This window comes from Manacus vitellinus, unplaced genomic scaffold (assembly GCF_001715985.3).
Source record: "Manacus vitellinus isolate BGI_N305 unplaced genomic scaffold, ASM171598v3 scaffold_6_pilon, whole genome shotgun sequence".
Lineage (NCBI taxonomy): Eukaryota > Metazoa > Chordata > Aves > Passeriformes > Pipridae > Manacus > Manacus vitellinus.
The window spans coordinates 19,283,941-19,306,046 of record NW_021940750.1 but is presented as its reverse complement, the minus strand read 5'-3'; the positions used below and the strand labels follow the sequence as shown (position 1 = coordinate 19,306,046).

Below are 22,106 nucleotides of genomic sequence, written 5' to 3'. Positions count from 1 at the left end.
ATGCACTGCATCAGACCTCAACTGACAGGTACCTGGTAGAGCTTCTGCAGGAACCTCCAGGTTACAAGATCTTTACTAGCAGCAGCACTACCTTTCCATTCAGCAAGGGACCAATATAAATTCCAAGCATTCTCTTTGCATAGAAGCTATTATAGACACACAGTACCTTAGCAAAACTCTGCTTTTTCAGTAATGCTGGTTCTGAAGAAAGTTTTTAAGTTAACAGAAAATTCAAAACACCACATAGTAGACTCATTTAAAGAGCTTGATATACCAAAAAGATTTTGGAGGAAAAAGTGACTGGGAAAAGCAGTAAAAGAACACAGCGTATGTAACCAAATGATATCAAGTAGTACATTTATTTCAGATAGTAAGTCAGCTTCTGACAGTGGGATGTATTACAATATAGTCTCTGAAGGTAAAGGATGGAAGGAAGGTCTGTTGCTCAAGATACTGAATGTTTGTACAGTGCCTAGCACAATGAGGTCCTGGTCCTTAACTGGGGCTCCTAGGTGCTCCAGCAAAACAAACACTTTAGGCTTTAGGAGATGGACTGCATGAGCACTTTTGAAATGGCATTCCACAACATGGGTTAAATGACACCTAAGCAGCAGATTTCACCTTTTAAGCTCTGCAAGAGTAACTTGGTCCAGCAGATCTTCTCCAGCTCCAGTTTTACGATCATCCTCCATCTACCCACCCACTCCATCCACAGTTAAAACAAGGTTCACTCATCCACTGCAGTTTGGTGAGCCTCTAGGAGGAATGATCCATCCCACTTCAGTCACCACATATAAGAGGGCGGAAAAAGGAGCAGCTGGTCTCACCCTCCTCTACTCCAATAATAGACTCAGTGTCTGGCAGGTGCAGAGACTCAACACCAAGGCTGGGCTGAGAGTTCATGGACATGATACTCTTACTATGCACTGTCGATTCTTCCAGCAAACTGCTACCCATCAGTGACTCTATTGTGAAAAAAAGGGAAAAACAAAATTCTCATGATGTAATGGTACTGCAACATAAGATACAATCCATGCCCCCCTTCAAGTCAGAAGGACTTCTTCCCTAGACACCTGTTTTACCCATTCCTACTCTTTGAGCATTCAGAGCTCTAATGGATGGAAAATACTATGTTTATTTTTTTGAACCTTACTATGGCAGGATCTCATGCAGGATTGGCTTTCTCTTTAAATAATTCACTTTGCATAATAACCCAGGCTGCTTATAAGAATATATAACCAAGGGGAAAAAAATCCATGTAAAAAACCCCAACTAGATCCATGTTAATTTTGAAAACAATAAACATATCTGCTCCTTGACCACAATACAGAAATACACCTTTGTCTCCTGTCCTAGAAAAGTGGAGGGTGAGCAATCAATCCTCATCTCCAAGAGGAACAGACTTGTATTTCTTACTGGCCTGTGGTCTCATATTTTCAGGATAAACATCTTCCCTTCTCTTAGACCATCCCCTATTTTTTTTCCTGCACACTCAGTGAGTGTGCTCCCTTCCTTACCTGGCTGTTCTCGCTCCCTGCTGCCAGCTGCTCCAATTCGGGAGTGGTGTTTCCTCATATGCACATTTCTGCTACCACTCTGGGAAAACGTCTTTCCACAAATTTGGCACTGATGGGGCTTCACTCCTTGGAGTAGAAGGGGAAAAAATATCCCATGAATTACCAAATTGGGAGTAAAGACTTCATCAACCAAAAAACTAATAGTACTGTTTTGAAATGGCAGTTAACACCACTGGTGCTAATTATCAGTAAAAAACAAATGAGAAATATTCCTGTCTTCTGGAGAGCAATAAGCTTCTAGAACAGAAGAGTTTTAGGTATCAGTATTGCCAGCTGTTGGAAAACTCAAGTCTGAAGTAACAAAAAGCCTTCAAGTCTGATTTATGAGAGGGAACAAGTTATTTCAAATCACTTAGTGACATGGAAATATTTGCTGTCCTACACCTAGAATAAAATGACCAAATGCAAGGAAGCAGAGGCAAGGAAGCTATCTCCTGCCATCACACAATGAATTGCAGCATCTGGTTTACATTACTGAGCAGAGACGTGATGATGACTTGTCACCATGACAGGATTTCCATTTTACACAGCAGTCTATCATTTTCACAATACACTCCGTATGCTGTCCAAAGCTGTCAGCTCAGTGGCATGGAAGCCAAGGAGAGAGGAAAGAAAAAGCATGGAAAACTCAATCCCAAAAGTTATTACCACAATAATATCTCCCCTTCCACAAACATACCATATTCATCATGTGCTGATGATATTTAAGATAGCTGAATTAAAACAGAAGGCAGAAGTTTTGAAACACTTGCAAAATACATTTCCATCTAAGTATGTAGTAGGAAAAAAATAAAGGAAAACCCTACCTATGGCAGAAAGCCACTCACGAGAGATTTCAGATTCAAATGGCTGTAATTAATATATAGAGTCTCTCTTTTAAATAAGAAAATGGCAGCTATGAAACAGATATTCAAGATCATGACATTTTAGGAACAATTTTTAAAATAATTTAAAAAACATAATTTTAATTTAGAACCAGAAACAACCTAAAAGATTAAAGAGTATGGGCTACAGGCACCACAAAAGGTAAGTCATGAAACACTATGACCAGAAGTTCCATAAAAAACAGGGTTTTTCTTAAGAAAAATCAAATCAATGTCCTACAATAAAGATCTTTTCTCAGAGAGATCACAGAGTGTCAGATGAAGACTCTTACCTGAGTGGACAACCAAATGTTTCCGAAGGCTGGAGTATTCAGCAAAGGAGCGACCACATCCCTGTGCCTCACATAGAAAGGGTTTTTCCCCTACAAGGGAAAAGTAAATTCTTAGATTTTGGGATTACAACTTAATCTGATTGCTGAAGTCCCTGAGAACAGCCTGGACATCTCCACTCCATTATCCCTTTTGGCTTTATGTGTGTCAGAGTTCCATTGAAATTACATATATGCTTCCTAAGGCTTTTAAAGCATTCTCTTCACCAGCTTTCACTGGTACTATTTTAAAATATTCTTAGACCATAATCCACTGAAAGTGAAGCAAGGGACCACTGTTTCTAAGTAGATCTTCAAAGTATATAAATACCAATAGAGTAATATAAAAGTACCTGAACGATGATATATCTTCTATATGTAGTTCTCAACAACCAGCTCTCTGCTTCACACACTCCCAGGATCCTGTTCCCTTTCTGCCTCTCAGTGCCAAAAATCCCATAAACTGTATTTTCCTATCATATCCTATACTTTATTTCAGATCAGGCTAAACTTGCCAAAATCCTGTGTCAGTTGTTTATATTTACATGTGGAGGAACTGTAATTCAAGGCACAATTTGTTCTCATAGGCTGAAATTTGTTATTTTTATATCACAGCTATTTTTGATTTGTCTAAATGATGGTAAATTTGAAGGTCACTACACTAGTGCAGCACAATATTAATTAATCTGTTTTAAACAGTCTCTTAATAAAGCCTTAAATAATGCTAGAGATAACTTTTGCCTGCAACATCCACTACAGAACTCGATATACTATGTTTAACACTATGATTTCAAGTCTTTAACCGGACCCCTCTAAAGAGTAATAGCAAGACCACAGGAGATTAAGCAAGCTATTTAAACTATTTTATTGTCGAAAATATACAAAGTTCTTTCAGAGTAAACTTGTTTTTAAAGGTGTTTCTACTGTGGTTTTGCCTTTAGAAGTCCTCTCCCTACGGCTCATGTATTAGTTTCTTATCTACGATAGCACTCGACAGCTCTGAGTAAAACACAGCGTGTTCCAATTGGTGTTACAAAGCTGAAATATGTAGCAGAGTCTCAAACACTGATTGTACTTTCTGGCTTGTTATAAATATTTAAAATTTGGAAAGAAGGAAAAAATACCATTGACTAAAGTAACTGCACACAGTTCCATCTATAAGAAACTCTTTATCTATTTACACCTGCAGTTTTATAACATATTTGGTATGATCAAACTCCTAATGGCATATTATCCATTTGCAGTTTAGAAAGTTATTATTTATTCCTCCAGAAGCTACTACTCTGTTGGTTGCAGAACACTCAGGGAGGATTGTGCATGTATCAGCTGGGCCTATTAGCTTTATCCTGCACCTTGGCTGGGAGCTTTAAGTGCAAAAGAAAACTGCAAAAACTATGGCTGCTGTTACTACGCATTCAAAATTTTATTATTGGTATATATAATTTTTAACTACATCCCAACATCTGCCCCCAAACTATGTGTTCTAGCTAGACTGCATAATCTTTAAAATAGCAACCTTTTACCATGTGTGTCTACAAACTAAAACCATACGGCTATGTTTAAGTAAGGCAGAAGGCATAAACAGCTGCTGGCAGCCCACATAATCTGTGATTTCATTTTACCAGAGAGGCCTTGTGCTCTCACAGTTGCCAAGGTTATTTTGAAATGTTAACCAACAGTAATCCAATGCTACCTTCCTAGGCCATCAGGCAATCTCTAACAATATTCCAAGAAGCTTGAACTGGGCCATTTGTTTGAGTGTTGTGATAACCTTGAGGCTTCAAAAAACTAAACAAAATCACCAGAATATTTGCTATGAACTTTGCTAACTATTAAATTGCTGGTCATTTCAGCAGTAACTTGTGTGCCTCTCTCAAGCAACTTTCTAGGACAAAACCACTTAAAGTACTTCATGCTGTTCTCAAGACTTTGGCTGCTACACCAACTTCTAAAAATACTGGCAAGGCAGGATCAAATTCTGCAGAGGAGACAGCATAAACAAACCATGTATAAAATACAGCATATGAAATAAAGGGCCTCGTTTTATTAACTATAAAAAGCTGAGCATGAGTTGAAAGTACACAGGCTCCAGCACACAGGAACATCCCAAATTAGCATTAGCACAAACAGAGAAGTTTGCACACCAAAATGCTCTTTTCTAATTAATGCTTTTTTCTAGTTTTCTTTGCTACTATATTTTTTCTACTCATTTCACTGTATTCCTCATTTCCCTACATGTCCCAAATGTCATTCTATAAGCAGCATAAGTAACACAAGCTACTCAGAGTCAGGCAAATGTCAGTACAGCTACAACAGTGTCCACAAGGATTCCACACTGGAGAAATATCTAAGCTATTGAGCCTTTGAGGAATTTCAATTAGCTTCTTAATAAAACACAATTACAGAAGTCACGTTCACTAACTATTCCCTTTCTAACAGCCTGGTTTCCCCCGTAAGAACACACACCCCTCCCTCCTTCACACAACTGGAGGAGGGGGAGGGAATCTTCAGAACATGGGTCTGAGCAGAGTACAGCATCACCACACAGTATTTGAAGGGTGAAACCTGTGTGAAACTATGCAGGATAGTAAAAGCGGTAAGCAGTTGATTTATCTGACCTATAGATCAATGTGAATTGACAGAAAAGGGACATTAATGGTGGGCAAAGGTAAACAACATAATACTCTCAAAAGTTTGAGGACAAGGAGGAAGTGGTTTATTCCTCAGGCTCCACCTCTGCAGATCACAAATAGGTGAGGTCTAAAACACACCAGTGTGAATTCGTAGGTGGTTCTTCAGATTTCCAGCTGTTGTGAACTGTTTGCCACAGCCTAGCTCTGTGCACACAAAGGGTTTTTCACCATTGTGAGTTCTCATGTGCACCTTCAGCCTCTGCAAGACATAGAAACTTTTCCCACAACCTTCTGCTGGGCAGGTGAAGGAGCGGTCATTCCTGGAAAGCAACAAAATAGCTGTTTCATTACCATTACAATACTACAATGTATTTTTTCATGAACACTTTTTTTTTTTATTAAACATGAGCACCTGTTAAAAATACAGATATTCTAAACTGAACAAGGACCTGCAAAAGTAATCTAAACCTGGTCAAAGTGCTTCAACATAAAGCAACCAACAGGCCTAGTATATGTAAGAGTAATACCAGGTTTTCACAGCTTTCTGATGTCAAAACCTAACATTATCTCAAATACAGAGCACAGTTTTTCAAAGTCATAAAAACATACAGCTTTACTCTGCTCACCGGTGTGTTTTCAGATGATACTTGAAGTGAGCTGGCCACACAAATGTCCGATCGCAGCCCTCAACTGTGCACTTCAGCTTCCTCTCCACACGAGATAAATGAGGAATGGGGCCAGAGTCTTTTGGCTGCCCATCTCCTGAGCAAAGATGAACATTTTCACCTGGAAAAAAAAAAGCCCACTAAAATCTAAAAACCTTACAGGTTACTGTCATGTGTCAAATTTAATAGAAAAACCAGCATCATATATGATACAGGATTGTAAAGCAGGTAGGTGTCTGGCTACTAACTGTTTAGCATGTCCTACGTGCTGCTGCATAGCCCGTAACAGGGATCAAACAAAGATTTGCAAACCTTACCAGGCCCATAAACTACTCCCAACATGCCATCTGGATCAGACCAGCTACTACCAAATCAGGCTTATCACAAAAAGAAAAGAAAGCTAATGCACCATAAATTGTAAAAATGGTCTCTACATGAATATCAACTAATCAATTTTAAGTATCAGCCAGGATAACTCTTTTTAAAAACACCTTAGCTAAAATAAGAGATACTGCATTTGTTTGCAATTATTTATTAAAATAATTAAGTCCCAAAGCATATGACTAAATCCAATTATGTATTCTCCAGAAAACTGATCTCCAAACTCAGTGGAGCTAAAAAGAAAGTATCATTTACAGTATGCATTAAAAACAGTCCCCTGAAAGTGAAAACAAAAGTTGAAAAACAAGCAGCTGCAGTGAGAAAGAAGATATTCTTTACATGTACCAGAAGACAGGTAGACTAAAATGGAACAGCTGGCTCCACTAAAGTTCATTCCCTCAGAAAAAAACTAAGAGCCTCTTTATACTGCAGAAAAAAACCACAGTTGTCCTGTATAATTCTGTCACTGATGATTTGAAGATGCCAGAACTGATTAAAAGCAAGAAAGAACTAGAGGAAGAAACAACCTGAAACTAGGGACCTTGTATGGAACATTCAAATTTTAAGACACAATCTGGGGATTTCCTACCATTATTGCTTGCTTTGGCATTCTTTGCAAGCTGTGCCCGAGTGGCAGCAATTAAACTGTCATGGGCCAATTCTTGCACTCGAAGGAACCATGGGGTACTGCTGTCTGTGCTATCATGAGAGAGAAAGTCATTCCCAGAATCTTCTGCTTCATCTTGAACAAACACCAAGTGCTCTGCGGGAGATCCAAGCCCTAGAAAAGAAGACAACTTTGTGAAACAGAAGGATAATACAACAGAGGGAAATTTCTTTTGCTTCTCAGAGGTTGGTGTTCATGGCATAGATGGCACAGCTGCACTGAAAAAGTCTCCACTGACTTCTACCTTGTAGAAAGCTGTTAATGACTAAATGCTCCTACAATATCCAATAATGCCTAGCAAATTTCATGATCTTTCCTCTTCATAAGCAGCAGGGACACAGTTGTATCTCCCGCATTCTGCTGAGACATATCCAGCCAAATGACAAACAGGAGAATTACCTGCTCTTGTTAGGTTGAGAAGAATAAATGAAGTGCTATCACTGGGCTGGAGGTCTTGCAATAAACTAGAAGTCTCTGGAGTTGACAGAAGTTCAGATGGTTTCTGTACATTCTGTGCCCTTGTCTCCTCTCCATCAGGGCCTACATTTACCTGGAGACTTCTCAAGACAGCAGATGAAGAAACATCTTTGGAAGGATTAGTGTGACTTGGAGAAGTGAGATCTCTTTCATCATCTAGTGAGGGAAGTGAAACCAGAGTAAATAAAAGTATAAATACATTAGGACTATGTGAGGATAGAATACCCTTTTTTCCGGAAGATTTTGTTACAAGGAGACAGAGTTTTCGCTAGGAAGGCTTTCTGCCTAAAAGGTAACTCTCTCAAAGGCAGTTTCAATGCTTTCTCACCCCTGCATACCAAGGGAACTGCTCAGCCTCTCTCTCTGATAAATGAGAGGAGAGAGAGAGAGAGAGAGAACAGTTACAGAAATGTTACAGGGCCGTTGTGACCCGGGGAGAGTCAGGGGGCGGGGGAGGAGGGGGACTAGTGATGATAAAGCCCAGAAGCAGGAAGTTTGCCTTTCCCCTGAGGCTCGGTGCTGTCTTGCAGCACTGTGAAGTTTGTAAGTTTTAATGTCCTTGCCTCCAAAATAAACCTTTTTGAATCCTTTCCACTGCCCTGGGATTTTTGGGGATACTTGTGTTTATTTTACCTTACAGACTAAAAGATATCTATGAAGTTATTTTTCTAGAAAAAAATAGAACTTGAGAGAGAATGGAGGAGCAAGTAAGTTTCTAACCAGTCCAACTAAATGAGAAGTTTCAGCCACCCTTCTGAACTTGTTCCTCCATCCCTGGAATGTCTTATCAGCAAGAGGCAGTGGGCCAGAGTGGTGCAGTAAACATAGCTGTATGAAGGGCAGGGTCACAAAGATGTGCCACATAGATTTTACCTGGCAACATCAGTCTGTTGCATTCTGAGGTCTCAGTAACAGGAAGGAGGGAAAGACAGGTGATGTCTTTTGGTTCCGATTCCACCAGCCCTTGCCCCAGTGGAATAGAAGTATTCTGAACAAACTGAACCAGCAGCTGAAAAAAGATACTGAAGATTAGGTCAAGAGCAGCACAAATAATTTAAAAAGGTACTAAACTCAGTCAGTCCAGTAGTCCCAACTATCTTGTAGGAGACACTGACTATAATCCCAGGAAAACACATGGAAGTAAATGAAAGCCTTTCAATTTCCATTAATGACAAAGAAGGAATTGTTTGTATTTGTTATCTCTGAAATACCTAAAAAATTCTCATTTCTTTAACGTACAATAAACATCTCTGGATTATTGCAGACTAACCTGAAGACTATTTAGTCTATGTTCCTTTTTAATTATATTTTACCACTTGATACTTTACTATGCTCTAACCCTTCAAGTAAATGTGTTCCACACTCAGCCTTTGGTACAGGTATTTTTCAAATCATTGTCTTTAAATCCTTAAATGAAAGTTAGCTTTTTTTAAAGTAAAAAAGCAATCAAAAGACTGGTTACAAAGATGTCTAGCTTATGGCTATTCAAAATAGGCATATAATGATCAGAGAAACAAGGCTGGGATGACAAGGGGGCAAACAAAGAGAGCCTTATCCGTCCCAATCAGCTACTTTTAAAACCATCAAAGATGGACAAACAACATGACTACTACAGGGATTAACAGAAGAAATCCTCTCCAGAATACTACACAAAATAAGGGAAACTATTGCATAAAGATTTATAGGACTTAAACTGAGGTGCATTCCCTGGGGAGGACTTTGGGACTGGATAAAAGATTTAGGGGATTGTACAGGACTTACTGTACTGTTTAAGGGAAAGACCAAGAGCAGGAAAGGGAAGGGATCAAGATGGATCAGGGCAAAACAAACACAGGAAAATGGAGAAGGGAGGATAAAGAAAAGTGGCCTGTTGCATATAAGCAGAAAGTTGGTCAATTCAGTTGTCTGGTGCAGCCTAATCATCACACTCCATCCTGTCTTCTTTAAACTCCACTCCTAAGTACTCCCTGTGTGATCCCACTCTCTAGAGTGGGTCTCTAGTGACACACACTAGTCTCTAGTTTCTAGTGTGTGTCATATGCTAATGAACTCCAGACTAGTTGGCAAGCAGAAAAAACAGCATGGGATATACCCCAAAGAAATCCGTGAAGGTTTTCTCTAGCCAGCAACCCTTGAATACAGGATCAGGCATTTTGTGCTGCCTGTGTTTATGTGGGTAAAGCTATGAGCACTCTGCCAGTGTTCATCTGTTTGGTGCCGCATTGTTTGGAGTCACATCTGTACTCTGTGTGTTGTGTGCACGCAACTCTTTTCAAACAGGTACTAAACCTCACTAGTGGCTGGATCTAAGATCAGAATTGAAAAGCTGCCCTCATGTTTCTTGATGGGCCCAGAGCATTCCATGCAACAGATTTAGCCATTCTTAACATCAGTCAGCTCTGTCAATGCAAAAATTACTTCCCGCCTAACTCCTAAAAATCTCAAGTTATAAAAAGGAACCTGACATTTGAAAAGGAACAGGAAGTCAGAGAAACGCCTCTTCTCGCCCCTGAAAGTCTTCCCTTATTTAACCAAGTTCATAGCAGCAAAGCATGTGCCTTGTTTATTCATTCTGTCCCCTTTACAACATCTCAAGCTTTTGTCACAGTACAAGATGTAATGCTGGACTACTCTCTACCTCAAAGGCATAGACACAGAAATAAGACTCTCTTTTTTATGTTGCAAGTGCCACAGCATTCCATATTAAAATATTTTGATTTAACAAAGGAAGTGCTGCTGGGAGTTAGGAGATAACTTTTGCAATGGACCGAACAAATTCTGTGAACGGTACAAGCTTTCGTAAGCACAGTCTCAAATCCCTCCCCTGCATGGAATTAAACTTCTGGAGACCAGAAAGGGTCTGTTGTAACACACAACTGTAACACACAATTGTATTACACAGTTGTAACATACCAAGACACGTACTTTGCATTTCAGCAGAAATGCTGCTCAAAAACTGTATGTAGGATCTATTTATTTGCTTACAAGTTCTGTCAAACAGACTAACTCCTATACTCACACCCTCAAATTTTTTTAAAAAACATAGAACAAAGAAATATGGAAAATAACAATACACCATAAACTTAGTCCTCAAGTCACTATTCCTTACCTCTAGGAAACCCCTTGACATAAAGATCCTGCATTCTGCTGATTCTGCTGCTGTCTAGCAAACAACTGTATGTAGCAAAGTTCCTCTGTCTTTGGCATGTAGAAGGAAATTTCACACAGAGCCCAGATGGAGTTGTCTGTACAGTGAGATGGTTCATCAATGTCAAAAGAAAGAGACTAAAAAAGCATGATGTGCCCATGGTATGTTTGTGATTAAAACCCAACAGTCACAAATAATTTGATTCTTATTTTGTGTGTTGTGATTGTCTTAGTACTTAATTTTTTTACTAGCACCTAATTCCAAATCATTTCTGTAGCAAATATCAGTTTTTTAAGCTTCTCCTACACCATGACAAAGCCTGTTAAATCAAAGAAACTGTGAAGAAAACTTTTTAATTGTTTGTGCTTTGATTTCTCTATGCTTATTTCCTCTCATGAAAACATTAGAAATACTGATGCTTCCTCGAACAGCTTTACCTCAAAGAGTTACTGCTGTCAGAACCCTGAAGCCTTAACAGCTCTGATTAGTCTCACCTGGGATGCTCACACTCTCTCTCCAGGGGCTCCTTTTAAGCTCAGCCTGGGTTACTCATTCCATTCCTGAGCTGTGTTGTAGGTTTACCTGTCTCAAGCCTTGTCTCCTGGGTGTCCTGTCTCCTGTGTCTCCAGCCCCATATCATGCTGCTCCTGACTGGACTTCGGATAGACTCTGGACCTGGTTCATCACTTTCCCTCATCCAGGGCTGTGGATTCCAGCATCTGTCTCTGCCTGCCATGCTCAGGTGCTGCAGTATTGCACCCTGGTCAGTGAGGGCACTGCCTGGGCTGGGATCACCCTTGGCTCCCTGCCCATCCTCTCTTAGGAGCAGCCTGTCATCACTGACAACTATGAAGGTACAAATTAAGTCCTGAAGTCATTCAGATGGCAATATGCCATTTGAACTATGACACAAGCCAGGCTGCATTTTGAAAGGTTAGAATTGTTTCATCTTATATCTAAGATTATCCACAGGACCCAGTAAGAAGAGAGAATTATTTTTATGTGGTCAAAAAAATACATAGGCAATAAGAGACAGTCCCTCCCCCATGCATTCTAATTTAGGATTAAAAAAATAGCAGAAACGGGGTAAAAAAAGAGGAGAGTTAGGAATAATGAGTAACTAGAAGAAAGAAGCAGGGGACTAAAAACTGTGAATGGTAAGATAGTTCTAAATTACTGGATTGTCTTTAATTTCAAAGCTGTTGATTAGCCCTACTGCTGCTTACTCTACCATAAAACACTTGTTTTATGGACTCTTTTATTTTCATACAAAAAGACCTAGATGAAACTTGCCTCCTACAGAAGGAAAGCTTTGCTTTAAAACTTCCACTTCAACACAGCAGCATTAAGCCACTAGGGAAAAGCAAAATGCAGCAGCCACAAACAGATTCTCAGAAGTAAAGAGGTCCTTTTAATTTGCTTCGTAAAGTTATAACAAACTAGTATTAAAAGGGGGCAAATAAAGCAGAAGGAAACAAAAGGATGCAAATCATTCTTGTTATTAAAATTTGGAATAAAAAACCTTCACATAAACTAAAGCAAACCAATCACCAACTCTACATCAAATAATTCAGAGAAAATAAAAGTTTTCATGCTACAGTTTTATCTTGACAGATTTTTCATAAACCTTCCTGTTCAAAATCATTAAATACCTTTGTGGACAACTACAGCAACTGGAATATGGGAAAGAACTCATTACAAACATTGTGTCATACTTTTTAAAGTTTCTTTTAATATGGTTTTACAGCTGAAAGCAAATAGGAAATTATAAGGGTATCTGGTAATTGGCTATTCAGTACAGAAGTCTAGGAATAGCAGAGGTAATAAATTAAAAGCACAGATACACAAGCTCTAACAAACTGCCGATAAGAGAGTAACAAAATCCAGAACTCCTGGGACACTGATGGATGGGGCCATTACAGGAACAACTTGAGTGTGACCTTGAAAAAAATTCAACCAGAAACTTTGTAGGAATACGAACAGTATTATCATAGGTTACCAGAACACATCTCACAGGCCAAGAGCAAACTTCTTATGGGATACGGGGGAAATTCTGGGACTGGGTAAAACTTATTAAGATATCTTTAGTTGAGACCTTGGAAATGTAAAAAATGTATGGATGTTTAGGGGAAGGACCAAAGGGAGAGATCAAGACAGACAGGAGAAAAACAACCATTGGGAACAGACAGGGATGGGAGATAATATGGGTCAACTACATGCTAGCAGGCTGCAGGTTGCTGCTCTGTCTCATCATTGTGGTCTAGCCCATCTTCTCAAATGCTTTTTGCTTCTAAATAGTTTCTGAGTACATTCATCTGGTTAACTTCACTTTGAACTAGTCTGTGAATAGAGGAAACCACAACCTGGAAACCCAAGATCCTGGCCAGAGGCTGAATTAAAAAGCCCAAGGCCTGGAGACGGATACCAGAAGGACTCGAGTTTTGGCAGAGACTGGAACATGCATGTCAGCCAAGTGAGGACATATATGTGATATGCTAGCAGATTTCCAGCCTGGTTACCTGATAAGTAGGGACAGGATTAGGCCATTTGTAGTCTTTCTTTTCTACATGAATGCCATTTGTGTTTGAGAGTGCCACTAAAAGCACTATCCTGCCATATAGCCATAGATGTCTGTACCGTCTATGTGGGCACATTTTTGGCAGTTCAGGCTCAGCCTCACTTTTGTGTGTACCTGGGAACAGTCCATTGGTCTCATGTCTGAAGGACCAGGAAGGGAAGAATCTTGTGGATGCTACAGTTTGGCAGATCCCATCACCACATAACATCTGGCATCACAAACAGGCCCCAGATGGGCTGTAAGTATTCCCAAGATGGTGACTGTAAAATCCCTACATAAGGAGGAGACTGATCCTTCTGCAAATATGATCAAAATAGTAGAATCTGTAATGAAGCACACAGGTCATCTTGGGGCAGCAGGGGAACTTAATGTACAGAATATTAACAGAACACAAATGGAGGAGGCTTTGCTCTATAGCTAAGAGATCCCTTAGAATTTGAAATAAATTTTAATATTCTAAAAGGACATTCTTGACTTAGAGATTCAAACTTTATGGGCCAGACATGAATCATACAGGGAGAACCTATAAGCCTTGGAGGGACAAAACAGGCAAAGTTTGGGTGCATCTTGCTATAAAGGATTTTATTTTAGCTCTCCCATATCACCATCTTGAATATACCCTCCTTAACTACTTCTTTTGAAATACCACATAACTCTGAAAATTCTGTAAGTAATGAGGACACTGCATGTATTAAAAATGTAAAATATTTCTTGGCTCTTGTCACTAAGCAAGTAATTGTCATCCCTGCTGGTCAAGAGATGGCTGTACAGGATGATTCCAGGGTCTGTCACTGAAAGCAGTGCTGAATGCTTGTGTTACCGAGAAACTTCTTATCTGTCCCTGATGCGAGAGGGGAAAAAAACCCCACGACAAACAACAAAGAAAAATCTGTTGAAAGAACTGAGAACCCTACTAGAGATCCTTAAAGAAACAAACAAAAAACCCACTACAGAAACAAATGATAACACGGCCATCTGGGATGGATCAGGTTAAGTTCGTGTCCCGTAACAGACAATTCAAAAGCCACGAAGTGTTAGGCAGCTGCTTTGGTTGAAGTAGGAGTGGCTGAGAGGGACAGGGGAAGAAGGTTCTCCAGTACTATTGTTCAGATCTATCCTCCCACTGGACAGCTGGAGAGCTAGACTAGACTCCCAGAGCAGCAGAGACCATTCATCGATAACATTTCTGTTCTAAATTTAACCAGTGAACCACTACAAAACAAAGAAGTCAAAAGAAAATTTAGCAGAGAGAGAGGAGAAAGGAGGGGTCGGAGCTGAAGGGTGTGGAGGGCAGGAGACTTGCTAGCTAGAAACTGGGATGTCCTCCTGCCATACAGCCTCTGGGGAACTAATTAATTCACAACAGTCTCTCCTTGTGAGGCACTGAAGAGGAGAGAAAGGATCTCTAAAATATCTCTCTTCACTCCCCTTTCAATAGCTGGTTCAATTTGTAGAACAGAGTTGTAGTTCACTTGACTGTGCTAAGAGCTACCCCAGCAGCAGAAAGCACCTTGCAATGGACCAGTGTGGTGGAGGTGGCTGGAAATACTTGCAATTGTAACAAATCACCCTGAAAGTTTAAAGCATGCAAAGTGCAGATCTTATCAAGTCCCTGAGGAATATTTGTAATACAGCTCTGGGGGGCAGGGAAACCAGAGGAAAAAGCAGATCCACCTCCTCATACAAACTGTCTCCAAGCAACTTTAAAACTTTCTACTAAAGGAGGATTCACCTCGACTCAAGCATTAAATGTTTAATGGCACCTTGATGGCTTCTTTAGGGATAAAACCAGAAGCAAAGAAGTCTGTGCAATCCAGACATAGTGTTTTGATTGATATTATCTAGATGTCACACAAATACAGCTAGCTCTTAATTAATACCATTCTCACATGGTAGGGTATCTGAAAGAACATCTGTGGCTATGAGAATTGTAGTGCCGTGGCTCACCAGAGGATATAAAATCAGGACTGACTTTTAGAGATACTTGAACTGCTAGTTGGGAAAGGTGTAAAAATGGATATCTACCAGTTTTACATCAAAGGAATACAAAATAGTTCTAAGTTAACTCTCAACTTATGTAATCAGAATCAGAAAAAGAGGGCATGTATACATGGAAATGGATCAAAATTTGTAGTATAAAATAGCCTTGGTCAAGATTGAGAAACATGGTTTAGAAGATAGCATTTACAGAAAGGATGTCCTCTGCAACAACCACTGCAGCTTTCATGCATCAGGATTGTTCTACTGGAGAATGGCCAACTCCTGTTCTGGGCTTGCTGGGAAGGAAATGCAACTCTGCTCTGAAATAGGACTATTATGTAAACAAGCCTAATTAACAAATACCATACTCAAGTAGAGAAAAGACAAGGCCCAGTTACAGCTGCTATTTGAGGAACCCATTTGCAGATGGAAGTAACAAAATTCCCCCCACCTTATCATTCAGAACTGGGAAAAAAAAATGATAGAAAGTATGAGATATCAACGACAAGGCAAGAGAGAGAGGAACTCCTTGTAGGTCATGCTGAGACTACTCACAGCTATGAATTTGCAGCTACTTTTCCTGAATAGTGTGATGGAAGAGCTTTGGCTGCTCTATTAAGAACCAAATGCCTTACCCCATCACCTGGGCTGTAACAAATTACCAGCATGTAATCATAATTCTTTTCAGAGTACCATTTTAAGGTGCACACTGTATTGCTTATTGAAAAGGGATAAAAACAAGACTCAATAAAACCAGTTCAGACTTGCAAACTTCCCAAAAGGTTGTATCATGTCCTCTGTTCTAGCGCCTTAGCTGTTTGCAGAGGTAAAGCTGAGAACCAGAACAGCAAGGACACCAAGTGATACAATCCTCTGCACCTTTTAAATGGGGGAATGTACAGGAAGCTGGCCAATGGCATTTAACCTGAAAGATAAAGGCAAGAAACAGCAGAGGCAGCAGGTGACTGTGTTGAATGTAACAAAGTACAGACACTTGTATCTAGCACATTATGGGTAAGAGTAACAAACCCAGAAAGCCTCAGAAACTGATCAATGGGCTACTGCTGAAGGGAAATCTTGACAAGGTTCAACCAGAAATTTTGAGTGGTAAGAAATATAACTGTCTTTGGTAATTGGAATGGGTCTCATAGGAAAGACCAAACTTACTATCCAATAAAACAGAGACTGCAGGATGTGTTAAGCTTATTATGCAATGTTTAGGGGAAGGATCAAAGGATGAATCAAGGTGAGTAACTGAAGAACCAGGGGCAGAGGGGAGAGAAAAGACTAGTTGCTGGTCAGAACACTGCTGTGCCTGATTACTGCAGTCCCTTCTATCTACTTACTGAACATATTCCTAAATATTCTACCCACAAGTGAGTCCACTGCTAGTGAACTTCCAGTTGACTTAATGTCAGTAGGCTACCATAGTCCAGAAAAAAACCAAAAGGATTCCAGCTGGAAACTGGCTAAAAAGCCCTGGCCCTGGGCACAAAGACTTTAGGCCTGGCAGACATATGTGAATGTGAGTATGCACAAGTAGAGTGATGACAGGGTATAGCTATAGTCCACTAAAAATCTATTGTTCATGCTTTAGTGTTTATCTCTTAGAGGTACTTTACCTGTGTATGTGAGGATGTGTTTGTGGCCAGCTGTGCATGCACATAGGTACATCACTGCAATTTATGCTCAGCTGTGCCACTGGCTGGACCTGGGAATGGTCTGGCAGCCTCACAGCAAGCAACGAGGATCCCCTGGGTGCTGCTGCCTACCATTTCTGCCAACTGCTTCATGGAAACACATATACTTTAAACAACAGAACTGGCTGATACTAACAGAATAATTCAGACTCCCCCAAACCAAGTAAAGTCAATTTGGTTTAAAGGGAAAGAAGTAGTCAATATGGTAATTTGTTTTATTCTTGTAACAGAAAGAACACTATAAAAGTGGAAAAAAATGTAACCTGAGAACAGGTAGGAGTATTGGCTGATACTTGAAATACCTGCAATATTCTTTAATCTTTTACCATTCAAATCAAAACATGGAAGCATTAGAAGATGTCACTGAAAACACTTAGAAAACTTAATATGTAAGCAGCAAACTGAGGAAACTCATTGAACTTTTTCTAAGTGTTGCCCACAAATGTTCCTGGAAACCAAACCCAGTTCATAATTGCTCACCTCAGGTTTGGATTCTAACTCATCCGATAACATTGATTCAAGTGTCTGATTCCTGCAGCTGTCCTCAGCAAGGCACAATTTATTTATTTTTTTTCTTTTAGTTCAGAGAGAACAACACTCCCTGTTTATTTTCATATTTTCCTAAGTGTAAACCAGTGTGGTGGTCCTTCTGTGAGAAGCTGTGCTGCGCAAATATTCAGTTTAACCTAAAACAACAGAAAACGAAACATGAAGAAAGAGGAACTGAAAAGCAAGAGCAAAGCGTAAAGAAGTGAACACGTTGCAAGTAACTGTAAAATATACTTTGAGGTACTGGGAAAACTCATTTACCAAGGCTCCTGGATTTCTGTTTTCATTGATTCAACAAAATAACATCCTAAATTACTATGAAAGTAAGTTTTAAAGGCTATTTACCACATTTCCTTTGCAATCGTTCATTTTCAATGGAAAATTGCATTGTTTGTTCTGGAAACTTGTGGGATCAACTGCAAATCACATAAATCATGCAAGAGACAAGGAGGTTGAATTCCCAGCCTTCAAAACAGTGGAATTATCCAAACTGCTGACGAAAGGGAACCATATACAAACAACCTGTCACCAGGAAACCTCATCTTTTCCCATCATTTGAGACCTTACGTTTCTGATTCTGTGATAAATCCTGGTGAGTCCACATAAACAGAAGCTATTTCATAAATACCTATATGATGCTTCTTCTTTGGGCTAAAAGGGGAAAATGAGAACAAGCTGCATCTATTTCTGCCTACCAGGAAAGCACTCGGACACTGGCGGTGGGACAAGAAAGTGAATTACGTACAGTTCTCTTCCCCTTCCATCACAATTACCAATCTATTGACTATGTTAAAAAAGAGAACCTAAAACTACTCCTTTAGCACTCAGGACACCAAGCAGTGCGGCATGGGAGCTTCGCCTGCCGCGAGGGAAAAGACAGCACACACCAGCGACCGCAGGGTAACTCAGCCTGCCCGCACGCAGCGAGCCGGGCCCGGCAATCCTCCCGCGCCCACCCCGCTGCCCTCGCAGCTCGCACCCGGCACAGCGGGCCCCGAGCGAGCCCAGGGGACGAGAGCCAGCGCTGCCAGGTCCAGCCGACCACGCTCCGGCCGGGAGGGCACGGGAAGCGCGGCGGACCCCCGGGGAGCAGCGCGGACAGGGCGAGCGCCGCGGCCCGGCGGGCAGGTGCCACCCGCCCGGCCCGCGGGGGCGTCCGGCCGCCGCCGTGAGAGGCGGCCCCAGCGGCGGGAGGGGAAAGCTGGGCCGCCTTCCCTCACTCCGCGGCGCGCTGGGCGCCCGCAGCCCGCGAAGGGCGGCGAGTCCCGGTGGAGCGGCCGAGCCGCCTCCCCGCCCGCCTTACCGGCATCTCCGCTGCCCGGACGTGACGAGCCCCGCCGGAAGTGCAGCGCAACCACCCGGGTGCGCGCGGCCCGCCAGCTCGCGCTGACCGCGGGGCGGGGCGGCGCTTCCGCCCGGCCTTCCGGCGCTTCCGCCCGGAGCCGGCCCGGCACTACCTTCGTCCCCACAGACAGAGGGGAACGGCTCTGGGCTTGAGCTTTCCCCGGTTCTGTCGGGATGCCTCAGAGTTTTTGATTTTTTTAGCTTTTGTGGATTTTAGAAGTAGTGGTGGAGTAAATGTAGATTTCAATATAGCTGTATTATATCCCTTACTCTTAACATAATAGTTACACATACCCAACCCCATTTCTTATCAATCCCTCTAAATTCCGTTGCGTGTTTAGTCTTCTTTTCAAGGCAGAATTGCAAAAAAACACCCTAGGCCTGGACCAGGAGATATCACACAGACACAGCAACCTTCAAGCCCAGAACTTTAGAGGAGCTCCAAGGAGTGTACATGCTGTGAAGAAAATGAAGATAAGGAAGAAGGGGTCCCAAAGACCCCAGACCCAATTCCCGAAGGGGCATGTCAGAGAGCAGAACTGGGCAGAACCAGGGGTGGACAAATCTGGGATTGATGGACCTTATTACAAAATCGTAGAACTGCTGTCTGGGTGCGCAGTGCATCATGTGTATTCCCTCAGCCTGTAGGCTGATTAAAGGACCTACTCTCTTTATCTCATACACTAAATTGGCCTGGAGTCTTTTTTCCTCTGCGCTCTCTTAAGGCCACACCAGGGCTGCAGGCTTCAGCTGCAGCCTGATTCCTCTTCAAATACTCTTTTTTGTATGGAGAGTTACTGTACCGGTGAAGATCATGCAGGAAGCTTATGGTCAACCTTCAGCTCCTCTTTTTTTCCACATAGATCAACACGGAAGACACATTAGTCCAGTTATAGCACATGTGGAAACACAAGTTTCCTACCAGTACTTGGTTTCTGTTTCTGCTTTGCTCTGACTTTCTGCTGTGTCCATTCTTGTAGCTGGTGATGGAAAACTCCAGAGTTCACAGTAGCTCACTAATGACACATCCCAAGTTAGTAATTCCAGAAACATACATGTCTTTGAAAGGTACCTAAAAACCAAGAAGGGACTGACTAATTTAAAACACTTGCACTCTGGTTTTAGCTCATTAGCCTTATTTTGGTATCTGTAAGTAAGCAGGACAGAGCACCTGAAGATGTTGGCAGCCTCTGGTCTTGACATTATCTGCTGATTCAGTGACCTTCAGGTCCAGTAAACTTTAACTTTCCTATGGCTAGCCCGTATCTTTGGAGCCATGTGTGATTCCTGGCTCCCATGCCAAAACAGCTGCTCGTGGCACAGTGCTGGTGCTGCTAAGCACTGAGAATCCTAGTGATAGCGAAGTAACCCAACAGGGGCTGTTGAGGCTGGCAAAACGTGGTTTCCTGAGGCTCCCTAGGAGCATAGCCCGTTCTGAGCCATGATAGACTGTGCAAAAACCTGCAGTCACTTCCTGGTAAATGACTGTAATCTCCTGCCTGTGAACTGCTTTGGAACGGTTTCCTCTCCCCAGCCCCTCCAGGATGTGCAGTATGGCTGCACTGCCTTTCAGAAAATTTTGATTTGTAGCTTAAAGATTCATACATATAGTGTGGGTAGCTTGGTGTGCAGCAGCAGTGTGAGCTACAGTGTGAGCTCTGGGGTCTGGAGCCTGAGCCTGAAGCCATGAACTGCCAACCCTTTGCACAACAAAGGGCTCAGGGACCTGCAGCCCAGCCAGGTAACCAGACACTCAGAGACACAGCAGGAGCTAAGGACCTCCAGACTTTCCCTTTGTTCAGGGTTCCAGCTTGAGCTGTTATTTTGTTATTTAGTTATTGCACCAAGATTAAATTATTTTAAAGATCTGGATGTCTGAGACTCTGCTATGGGAAACCTGGTCTGAGTGTGAGTGTGGTGTGGGGAGGGAGTCAGGCCTGGCACCCATGCGCTCGCTGGAGATGCCTGCTGTGAAGGCCTTTCGGTCCCAGCTCAGGTGGTGCATGTGTTACTGCCAGAGCGGCTCCTGGATGTTGTCCAGGAAAGTTTCCTTAACATTTATTATCACAGGCACGATCCCAGCATGCCACATTTGCCACAATTCAACAAAGGTAACCAGAAATGCAGAACTACTAAATTCATAAACCAATTTTTCTTGATGCCATTTCGGTAATTCCAGGGCACTGAATCGTTAGGCTTGATTCTGTTTTACATTAAGATCCTCAGTAATCTCGGAAGTCCTTTGACTCATCATCAGCTCAACAATGTAAAATTGTTGAGTAGATATTAAAATACAGAGACATGTAGGCGCATCAGTTCCTTTCATTTGCATCGTTCTAGGCCAGATGAGTTTGGCTGCTTCAGAACTTGCTTTTTGACTGCCTGGGGAATTTTGGTGGAATCTGCAGAGGGAGTAGCACAGCACTTACCTGAGTTGTTTGTGGTGGTTCAAATCACCTGCGCAGGTGCGTGAAGCAGCACTGCTCCCTGATGGGAGAAGAACTGGCTGGCTGGGAATTTCCTACAGTCTCACTTTCTCATTAACATCTGCCTCTCCATGATCCTTCTCTCTAATCAAGGACAAATGGAATACTCAGTCACATTTGCCCCATGACCAAATTCAAGAAAAGACAAATGATACTTTTTTTTCACCCTTGCTGTGAGACAGTGAAAATGGCTAGTCATGGAGGAAGGGGAGAGTGGTGTTTTAGATTGGTTATTGATGAATCTGGTTATAATGGGGCCCTACTCTGAATATAAAGGGGAGTCTAGGCTTTATTTCTCTTAGCACATCTTCTGTTCTTTCCTGTGTACATTTCTATACACTCAGATATAATGTTGTTATATAAACTCATGTCCATTATTCCAAGATTATTATTAAACTTACATGTACAAATGCAATTACCATCACTTTCATGTTCAGCCTTTCCAGCATCAGGACGTAATAGACTTTTAAGTTCTCCCCAAAGTCTGTACGCACAGGAACAATTACCTTTCCACGCTTACAGCGGATGTTGGCACGGGTGTTACAAAGCGGCTGAGATGTACGAAGCTCAGCCCACCAAGATTTGGAGGATTTCCTCCTGTTTCCCCCCGGGCTCGCACCCCGCTCTGTCACATGTCGGACTCCGCCGCGCTCCGCCTTTCCTGCGTAGTCAGCGCGTTTCCCGCGGCGGCAGCAGAATACTGCTGAGGTAATTTCGCTGGCTGAAAAG

General features: G+C 41.7%; 1 protein-coding gene across 2 annotated transcripts; it reads right to left on the bottom strand.

Annotated features, from left to right (window-relative positions):
* Nucleotides 1–330: 330 nt before the first annotated feature.
* Nucleotides 331–22,106, bottom strand: ZNF410 (zinc finger protein 410). 2 transcript variants are annotated; one of them, XM_018082722.2, is made up of 11 exons: nt 21,884–22,106; nt 21,321–21,461; nt 17,479–17,684; nt 8,466–8,601; nt 7,515–7,748; nt 7,038–7,229; nt 6,029–6,188; nt 5,541–5,722; nt 2,734–2,823; nt 1,518–1,643; nt 331–965 (listed from the first exon to the last, which is right to left on the bottom strand). In XM_018082722.2, exons 3-11 carry the CDS (start codon nt 17,509–17,511, stop codon nt 781–783), a joined length of 1,338 nt encoding a protein of 445 aa, XP_017938211.1. In that variant the 5' UTR covers nt 17,512–17,684; nt 21,321–21,461; nt 21,884–22,106; the 3' UTR covers nt 331–780. The 2 variants fall into 2 exon arrangements, with proteins under 2 accessions (XP_017938211.1, XP_017938212.1); XM_018082723.2 differs by lacking the exons at nt 21,321–21,461; nt 21,884–22,106 and adding an exon at nt 18,851–18,915.